At 46.0% G+C, this 10429-nt stretch overlaps 1 protein-coding gene across 1 annotated transcript in view; it reads right to left on the bottom strand.

Annotated features, from left to right (window-relative positions):
- Nucleotides 1–2136: 2136 nt before the first annotated feature.
- The window catches only part of FBXO32 (F-box protein 32), a 32626-nt gene continuing 24333 nt past the window's right edge, over nucleotides 2137–10429 (bottom strand). The window contains exons 5-9 of the mRNA XM_053395354.1: nucleotides 8266–8359; nucleotides 6518–6702; nucleotides 6221–6403; nucleotides 4834–4977; nucleotides 2137–2538 (exon numbers count right to left, since the gene is read on the bottom strand). Of these exons, the coding sequence (XP_053251329.1) occupies nucleotides 2449–2538; nucleotides 4834–4977; nucleotides 6221–6403; nucleotides 6518–6702; nucleotides 8266–8359 (696 nt within the window). The 3' untranslated portion in view covers nucleotides 2137–2448. The remainder of the gene's footprint in view (nucleotides 2539–4833; nucleotides 4978–6220; nucleotides 6404–6517; nucleotides 6703–8265; nucleotides 8360–10429) is intronic.

The following is a 10429-nucleotide window of genomic DNA, read 5'->3' as shown; positions in this document are numbered from 1 at the left end:
ACTATATAGGCTGCTAAATTCATTTCCTGAAAGACCCAACCACATGGCAAACGTATCAGTTCCACAACAACTTATACCAACTCCTCGCGTCAACCACCACCAACGCCTCTGCTCTCAGTTCCCTGTTCCAACCTCACTTCATTTCCGCAACTTCCTGGCTCCAGCAATGCCCCTGAACAACCCTTAGCGTTGTTAAAAACCTGTGCTTCTATATTAAATCTTAGCCAAAAAAAAAAAAGGTATTTTATGCACGTACCCTGCTGTCAGACTGTACCTTTGTTTTGGTTTACTGCTTTGAATAATACCAATAAAATGATCGCGATTATTTGAAATCTTTTACATCCCTGCGCGAGGAATTTCTCGTGTGTTTCAGCACCAAACCCGATACAGTATATAGGAGAAGCAGCTCCAAAGGAGAAACGTTTTCACACGACACGGGGCAACTTTTGCCATGTTGGTTCTTTGTATAATGTAGCTCGTTTGAGCGCAGCTGTACCCTTTACACCATGTGTGGTACCAACATAGGCTAAGCACAGATACATGTGCCTCACAGGGGTTCAGACATTCTTAATGCAGACACCTGCCTGTGGTCTTATTCAAGCAAAAGGTAATGGCTCTTCTACAGTTCTCCAGGCCACACACTTCTCAGAATCCAATATCGACACTTATTTAGGGGACAGAAGCGAGTCCTCCACCTTTGGCAGAGTTTTCGTGTTTCCCCTGCAGTTAATTTAATACTGGGCCGGTTCTGCAAGGAAGAAGGGCAGTGGTAGGGGCATCCACTTTGCAAACAGAAAGCCTCAGGTTTAATCCCATCCCAACGAGATCTACAGTTTGAGAGCAGGCGATGTGGAAGTTGCAAAATTGTTCTGGGGGTGTGTGGGAAGGAGGAGGTGGGTTCACAGGCACCGGCCAAAGAGTGGATCTTCCACATTCAAGCTCCACAGAGTTTAAAGTTTACATAGCAGAATGTATTGCACATTAGAGCTTGCCCGAGAACAGACAAGCGACGTCTCTTTGCAAAAAGCAAGGCTGGCTACACCACTTTCACAGCACAATGTATTTGTACGTACGCAAATTCAACCAGTGCTGGAGGCAACATTGCAGCTCCTTTGCTCCTCACTGGCCATTCTGCTGCTCCATCACACTGAGAGCTAAGCCATGGATTGCTTGCACATGTTGCTTGAACCCAGGCTTGTGGTATAGCTCTTCCACACAACCCGTAAGCTGTAAACCACAGAACAGACCTTAGGGTACAGCTTGTGGTTAGTCTGGACCAACCATAGGCAAACTCAGCGCTCCAGATGTTTTGGGACTACAAGTCCCATCATCCCTGACCACTGGGTCCTGTTAGCTAGGGATGATGGGAGTTGTAGTCTCAAAACATCTGGAGGGCAGAGTTTGCCTATGCCTGGTCTGGACAGAGCTTAGCCATAAGACTAGGTTTGGAAGACATGCTAATCCAAACTATGGTTTAGTTCAGCACAGCAGCTGAATGACTCCGGAGGAGCAATGCAGCTGCGATATCCGCTCCCACACCCAAGCATTCATGCTAAGCCAGTTTGGGCTCAGTGTGACATGTGAACTTGGGCAATGTATTGGAGAGAGATTGAGAGAAACAGCAACAGCAGGCCTCTAGAAAATACGCAGGGCCGATGTGATGTGGCACAGCAACCAGAATCTCCACCATTTGCTCTTCTTCGTGTTTGTTGTTTTACCAGCAATCACAACAGGCCCACTGTTCTGCTGGAGCCTTTCCAAATTTCTGAGAACCAGGCTTTTCGAACAAAAGAGCAAGCAGACCCTTAAGCAGTAACAAAAAAGGAGTTAAGTCTACTTTTGCCATCAACTCCCCCCCTTTAAATCTCTACAAAGTACAAACACTTCACATTGCATATCGGGTTGGCTGCAAAGCTTTTCAGAGGTAGAAAATGGTGTGGTGTGTACATTTTACATTGATTTTCATTTTATCTTAAAGGATAAAGGGCTATGCCCTTGTAAGCTACCGATTCTAAAAATGTCTTCGGTATAAATATCTATTGTAAACAAAACCCAGAGCGGGAAGTAGTTCAACAGCTTCAGCCTAATCATGGTGTTTTAATTTCTCTAGGCTTTGAAACCAGAGACATTTCAAACAAAACAAATTTGAATTTCCTAAGCAGAATAAGGATTCTCCCCAGTTGCTTGCACTCAGATTCTTACAAAGCATCATATATTTACAGTGTTTACACATTTATCAGTTCAGTTGGAAGGCCATATTCTCAAAAAGAGTTCAATGCCACTGAATAATGACTCCCTTCGCCTCCTAAAATCCTCTTGTCCTCTTGACTCAGGAACTCCAAAGCCGTAATATTTACACACATTATACAGGTTGAGCGGGCCTGTTCGGCAGTATAAAGTGTCCCATCAGAATAGCAAAATATTTACACAGTGAAATTACTTGGGGATTCAAAATCTGAACAAGTTGATGAAGTCCTGGGGTGAAAGAGAAGTCAAGCAGCCCTCTGGGTTGTTAGCCGTGCATGGATGATCGGTGCCCTGAAAAGGAAGAAAATCTGGTTGTATAGAGATGGTACCAATGTTGATGGCATATCTGTAAGGTAGCTTAGCGACAATAAAACAGATTACTTGCAGTAAGGGGAGTTTTGCTGCTGCTGCTGGAGCACAAGCTGCAAGCTCACCCAAGTCACTCATGCCGTCAACGTAGTACAAGTGGCTGTTGGTCCACATGCATCAGAGATGGGGAACTAGGACCCTTGTACCTACGGGACCACCTCTCCTGGTATGCCCCGCGGAGGACCATAAGGTCCATAAATACCACCACTTTGGAGATCCTGAGCCTCAAGGAGGTTAGATTGGTTTCAACTAGGGCCAGGGCCTTTTCAGCACTGGCCCTGACTTGGTGGAACGCTCTGTCACAAGAGACTAGGGCCCTGCAGGATTTGACATCTTTCCGCAGGGCCTGCAAGATGGAGCTGTTCCGCCTGGCCTTCGGCTTAGACTCACTCTGACCCCTTATACGGGATTTGGTATACAAATTTTCCCTTGGCTTTTTTGCTGGCCCATGTAGGACCAGGATGGATAGCTGGCTCAGGTGAATATCTGACGTTTCCTCCCTTTATGGTCTTGATTTATGGGCTACTACTAAAATGAGGCTGCATTTTAAGCTGTATTTGAATTAACTGGTTGTTGTTGTTTTTCTATTACGTTTTATTATAATTTATATTTGGTGTTAGCCGTCCTGAGCCCGGCCCTGGCCAGGGAGGGCGGGGTATAAATAAAAATTAATTAATTAATTAATTAATTATCATCATCATCATCCCAGACCATTGGCCATGCTGGCTGGGGCTGATGGGACTTGGAGTCCAACAACAGCTGCATGCCCACAGCTTCCCTTTTCCCCACCGTGGTCTTTAAAGTTTTAGGAAGTGCACCAAAACCTGTCATTGTGGGCTATTCCGCCCACATCACAGCAACAAACGTGGGCTTAAGGATGCTGAGAGGAGTCAGGAAACCCCTCGCAGAGCTACAATTCCCAGCACCCCTAATAAACTACAGTTCTCAAGATTCTTTGGAGGGTGCCATGACTGTTAAAGTGATATAAGACTGCTTAAATGTATGGTGGGGACTGTCAGTTTAGTGCAGAAAGTATTGATTTGATGTGTAGCAATCTTTCCTATTCTACTTCATTCAAGAGGGTTCTGGAAGCTTCTCTGTGTGAAAGAAACAAGCAGACGGTTCATGATGTTTGGGTTATTCCTTCAGAGAAGCTCAGTACAGCTGCCTTAAACTACAGTCATTCCTCATGTTAACGTCTGCTTTAGGTTGCGTGTTTTCATCTTGCACCCTGCGGCAACCCGGAAGTACCGAAACGGGTTACTTCTGGGTTTGCCGCATGCGCAGAAGCGCCAAATTGCGCCGCATGCCTGCGCAGATGCGGCACTTTGAGTTGCGGGCTTTTCATGTTACGGGCAGGCCTCTGGAACAGATCCTGTCCGTAACATGAGGTACCGCTGTAGTTCTCTTATCTCTTTCTGTCAAGGTCATGCTGACTATCAAAGTAAGGCCAGAAGGAGCCTGGGTTTCACTTTCCTTTTCTATCTCTTCTTTCTGGTGTGGTGTTCTGTACATAGTATGCTTAGTGCTAAGGTTTAGACGTACTGTAAGTTATTGTAAGTTTAACTTAATTCTGCTGCAAGTGGATTTCTTACGGACAGTGGCAATCCTGAATGTATTGGGTTTGTGCTACTCATTTGCCTTCAGTAGCAATAAAGCTCTGCTGGATGAAATATTAATTGTCTATTTTTGGGGAATCCTGCAACGTGTTTAAGTTTTTACTCTGTTAACTATACATTGGAATCTACTCTGGATCAATATGGAGTAGAATTTCACGGCAGGGATTGCCAGCTCACACTGATCTGTCTAGCGTTCAGTTTATTGTGTGGCTGAGATCTCCAGCCGACAGAAATGCTTCCACCATTGTAACACCGTGAAAGCGATCAACATCTTGCGGACTAGGCAAAGAAAGCAGAGGACAGGAGTCACCTAACCAGCCCCTGCGCAAGGACTTATGCTCATGCAATGGGGTTCTTGCACCTCCATGAAACTGGCTCTGGTTGAAGTCAGGAGAACAATGCATTGAGGAGAGGGGAGATTGTGTCATCTAGCAAGCAGAACAGCTGGGAGAGTGCAGCACTGAATTCCACCCAGAGTCCAAGAGCTCAAGCTTTAAGACCCTTCAAGCGAGATGCTGCAATTGCAGTCCATGCAACATATCCTCTGCCCCAAGCTTAAATCTCCAGCCGTCAAGAGGATTTGGGACTGGCCACCTACCTTCCAAGACAAGATATGGCAGTGTCTACAGAGCTGCAAAGAATCGCCGTACTGCTCCTTCCTTGGGTAGCACCTCACAAGCTTGAAATACATCTTCTTCCAATCCAAATGCCCCTTCTCCGACATGATTAGCCGTTTACGAATCTGAAACGTAAGAAAGTCCCACAATGGAATCACAGGCCTGGGAAATTTGTCCAAGGACTGGCTAGTTTAGGGCAGCTGCCACAGCTCAGTGAGAGAGCCCCTGCTATGCATGCGGAAAGTCCCAGGTTCAAATCCTTGGCATCTCCAGATTTGGCTAGGGGGAGACCCTGAATGAAGCCCCAAAGAGCTGTCGGCAATCCTCACAGGCAATCCTCAGCTGGGTGGATCCCAATGATCTGACTCTGTATATGGCAGCTTCCTATTCTCCTATGAGCCACACAACAGTGAAATGAGGATCTGGCAAATCCAAGACCCCCCCAGAGAGAATATACGCCACAACCAAGCAAATTAAACACCCAAGTGTGGCATAAGTAGGAGACAGTAATAGTAGTAACATTTACACAAATTCATATTGATAAAACTAGGACTGCTGCCTGCTCAATAGTGAGAATTGTTCAGCATAGGATACGAACTAGGATCTGAAGCAGATCCTACGCAGGAGGGGGGAAATTCAGGAGCTTTTCGTGGTGAGTTTTGCAGCAAGCCGCTTTTTCAAATGGGGGGGGGTCTTGTCTCTTTGGGGGCAGAAAATGCAGATATCTTGTTTCTTTGGATCCCCACCGTAGGACTTAAGAATGGTACAGGCATGCTCTCAGGAATTTTGCAGAAAGCTGGCAAGTACCTTCAAGACCCAAGACTGGTCTGGGCAGTATGGATGGACTAATCTCTCAAGTTAGGTTGCTCATATTTCCAGTCTTAAATTTAGTTATTCACATTAAAGTTTACTCGTGTGTGTGTGTGTGTGTGTGTGTGTGTGTGTGTGTTTTAAAGTCCTCCTGAAAATCCATCAGCATGTAAGTGCTAATTTCGCCTAACACACACACTTTTATCTGCAATTTTGACTCATTGACACTTTTTTTGCAAATCAGTTTTTTACTAATGCAATGCAACTCTGCATGTTACCATCACTAACACATTCATTTCTGCGAACATTTGTTTGGTTGAAGAGCTGCACAGCAAAATTCAGAACAGTGATTTTTGAAAGATGGTTATGCTCTGGTTTGTGTATTGTTTCAGAAACTGAGTGTTACATAGGTTCGGCCTTTAAACGCCTAATTTCTCCTGCTGCACGACTGGGCAGTAAAACTAAACAAAACCATGGTCTTATTTTCAGTATTTCTGCAGCTTCTGTGATCATCACTCTCCCCATAGTTTCAAGATTACAGCAGCCTATTATTATTACCTGTCTGTCTGTGAAATGGTAGTGGCAAAGCTTTTTCCACAGCAGCCGGTCCTCACTGAGCACCTGAAGACTTGGAGCTACTTGCCCAAGGCTCACCAGGTCTCTGCCATCTGTCAGGCGTTGCATGATGTTCAGTTGCAAACACAAGGGCAAGTCTGTAAAAGTCAAGCCCTTAAAGGCAGGCTGGGAGGGAAAAGACAGAGCGTGCAAAAAAATAAGGGTGAAAAGAGCTTCGAGAAAGAGCAAAGAAGCAACGTTTTCAACAAGAAAACAAACAAGGCAGGATACTCCACTCACCCTGGTGATTTGGATATTGTTCAGCTGCTGCTGCCAGTGAAGAATCGTCTCCATCCTATGGACCCACATGTTGATGTTGCCAACCAGGACAGACTTGCCAACGCTTTGGACCAAAGTGCACAGAGACAGATACAGAGTCTGCAGCAATTCCCTGATTAGCCGGATATTCTGCTGATCCTCCAAGACTTTTTGAATAGGAAAAGAAAAGAGGAGCGAAATGAGACACAAAGATGACAAAAAATACTAAAGAAGCATGCATTCTATTCTTAGCAGTGAGACCATGTTTGCTTATTGCAGGGGTAGGCAACCTAAGGCCCGTGGGCAGAAGCGGCCCACGAAGACCGTTTAACCAGCCATGAGCCGCCCGCTTGGTGAGTCCCCGCGCGCTGCGCTAAACCAGCACAGCACAGCACAGGGACTCTCTTCCGCGGCTCTGGACATTGCTTCTGCACATGCCCAGATACTGGAAATCACATCTGTGCATGTCCGCGGTGCTGGAAATTGCTTCTGCGAATGCCCAGACACCCAAAATTGCTTCTGCACAGGCGAGATTTTTGGCATCTGGGCATGTGCAAAAGCAATTTGCGGCGCCACAGACATGCACAGACGTGATTTCTGGCATTGCGCTGCGCTGGTCCGGCCCACGGAGGATCTCTGCAGGAGTGATCCACCCCATGCCCAGTAAGCCTTGCCGATCCTTGGCTTATTGTCCTTTGACTCCAGCAAGATGTGGCTCCACCTCAGACAGCAGGGGATAGCTATTCCAAAGCCATTCCTCCTAAACTCTCTTGTCCATGAAAAACACGAGTTGTGCATCCCACACTTCTGGCCCTGAACATCCTAAGTGAGCCTGTAGTGCAGGTACCAGCACTAAGTAAGGGCCCAATCTGCACTATACATTTAAAGCGCTAGCATAGCGCTTTAAACCGTCATGGCTTCCCCCAGAGAATCCTGGGAACTGTGGTTTAATGGTACTGAGAGCTGTTAAAAGGTAAAGGGACCCCTGACTGTTAGGTCCAATTGCGGACGACTGTGGGGTTGCGGCGCTCATCTCGCTTTATTGGCCAAGGGAGCCGGTGTACAACTTCCGGGTCATGTGGCCAGCCTGACAAAGGCGCTTCTGGCGAACCAGAGCAGCCATTTACCTTCCCGCCGGAGCGGTACCTATTTATCTACTTGCACTTTGACGTGCTTTCGAACTGCTAGGTGGGCAGGAGCTGGGATGGAGCAATGGGAGCTCACCCTGTCGCAGGGATTCGAACCGCCGACCTTCTGATCGGCAAGTCCTAGGTTCTGTGGTTTTAACCCACATTAAAACATCAAACAAAACCAGACAAAACAAACTCAAGCTTCAAGGAAAATATTTCAGATCTCTCTCTGACATTTTGCTTTCCCCAGTCGCCAACCAGGCATCCCGAGATCTCCACATGGTCGCAAACTGGACCTGCGCCAGTTGTAAAACACGCCTGGCTCCTGGCTAATTTCTAACACTGGCAATGGGGATTTGAACCGTGGTCTCTCAGGTCATCATCCAACACTCTGGCTCTGCGGAAATGCGCTGAGAAGTGTGGGATGAATAAGGGAAGACATAGCCATCGCACAACAAACCAGGACGAATGTTCATCATTGAATGACCTCTATTTGAACAAATCAAATGTTCAACAAACAGCTTATCTGGAGGAACCCACAGCCTATTGCTTGCGAAGTTGGTAACCTTAGGTTTTCACCTCCCCGCCTTTTGCCTTTACCTTTCTGCACTACTTTTTCCAAGATGTTCATAAAGTTTTTCTGGGCAATTCCGCTCAGTGACGTTAGCTGAGACTTTGCTATCAGCTCCAACAGCTGTGGATAAAAATAAAGACATTCAGCCTTAAAGAGCACAAAGGCACTTTTCTAATCTTAGCTTCCTGGTCATGTGATGCACAGTAAAACAGTTCAGATGCTTGTTTGTTGCTTGACACACTCTCTCTCTCTCTCTCTCTCTTTTTGGAGGAGGGAGGGAGGGAATGGATAGACAAGAGAGCCAGAAAGGAAAGACAGATGCAGCAGCTTAAGCGATAGCAATCTTTCTGCCTCTTCTCGTTGGCTTAATTACTAAGCCAAGTCATTAAAACTGACAGCAGAGGAGAAAAATAGATTGTGGTCATCTAAGCTGCTTTGCTGAACATGGGAGCATCTTAACCACAAAGAGCGATGTGGGCAATTGCTTTTGCTACAGCAAGCAACTATATTTTGAGGTTCAGCTGCAGCCACCAAGGGCAGCTACATTAAAAAAAACTTGGGGGACACACTCGTTTCCAAAACATCCTTTCATATTTGCTATAGCACTAAGCATAACTTCATGCACACCAGGGTCCCTGCCCCCTGGGAGCTTGCAATCTGAATTTCACAGTAGGAAATGCAACAGGATGTGGAGGGAGTGACACGTGTAGCAATGGATTGTTATGAGCAAATGCGGTGAGATAACATGTAAACTCAGTTGGAGGACCAAGGGTCAGGCTTCCAAGGCAATGGAAGATATTGGTCCTGATTCAGTAGGGCATGCACACATTGCCAGCACGGATCAGATGCAGATACGTTGCTGGTGTCTGCCGTCCCCATTCAGGTCTGCACAACATAGATGGTGATAGGTCCTCTCATTTGTCTTGTGACACAGGGAGTGTGCAATAATGTGTGTATTGGCCCAAACTGCATTAAAAAGTGTGCCCATTGGGAGAAATCCACAACGTTAACAACAACATTTATACACCACCTTTTAATAAAATATTTCAGGGTGGTGTACAACATTAAAAATATTTTATGGAACATAACAAAAACATAAAACAAAGCATAGTAATGGACAGCAATATGATAAATAAAATAAAATAATAAAAAAATAAAAAATAAAATAATAATAATAATAATAATAATAATAATAATAATAATTTATACCCCACCCATCTGGCTGGGTTTCCTCAGCCACTCTGGGTGGCTTCCAACAGAACACTAAAATACAATAACCTATTAAACATTAAAAGCTTCCCTAAACAGGGCTGCCTTCAGATGTCTTCTAAAAGTTTGGTAGTTATTTTTCTCTTTGACATCTGATGGGAGAGTGTTCCACAGGGTGGGTGCCACTACCGAGAAGGCCCTCTGCCTGGTTCCCTGTAACTTCGCTTCTCGTAGTGAGGGAACCACCAGAAGGCCCTCGGAGCTGGACCTCAGTGTCCGGGCAGAACGATGGAGGTGGAGACGCTCCTTCAGGTATACTGGGCTGAGGCCGTTTAGGGCTTTAAAGGTCAGCACCAACACTTTGAATAATCAAAATAACAGCCCCTCCCAACACCTTCAACCTGGCCATAGGTTATTCAATCGCTAAAGGCCTAGGTAGAGAGAAATGTTTTTGCCTGGCACCTAAATACATGTAACGATGTAACCAGGCGAGCCTCTCTGGGGAGAGCATTCCTCTGATGGGGAGCCACCACCGAAAAGGCCCATTCTCATGTTGCCACCCTCTGAACCCCTCAGGGAGGGGCCTCGGATGAGAAGAGCAGGGTCTGGGTCAGTTTATATAGAGAGAGGCAGTCCTTAAGGTATTGAGATCCTGAGCCGTGTGAGGCACTACAAATGCTGTTGAATTTCCACAAGGACCTTTTAAAGGAAAAAAATCCAAAACTCGCTGTGGTGATCACACAGGGTCCCCGGAAGTTTCACCGCCTATTGAACCCTGTGCCACCACTTTATTTCTCGCTGCCACCACCCAGGCTCTACCTGGTACAATACTGAGTCCAGTCAGGGTTAAATTGGAACATAAACTTCTGTTTATTTATTGCAGTTTAACAAGCGTGTGATTTCATAAACTGTATCGGTCAATTACAATCATGGGGTGCCTATCCAGACCTATAACTTCCGCTACCTGCTCTCACTCACTAA

Source organism: Podarcis raffonei, chromosome 7, assembly GCF_027172205.1.
Source record: "Podarcis raffonei isolate rPodRaf1 chromosome 7, rPodRaf1.pri, whole genome shotgun sequence".
Taxonomy (NCBI): Eukaryota; Metazoa; Chordata; class Lepidosauria; order Squamata; family Lacertidae; genus Podarcis; species Podarcis raffonei.
Note: the sequence above shows the minus strand (reverse complement) of the source record. Positions and strands in the feature narration are given on the sequence as shown.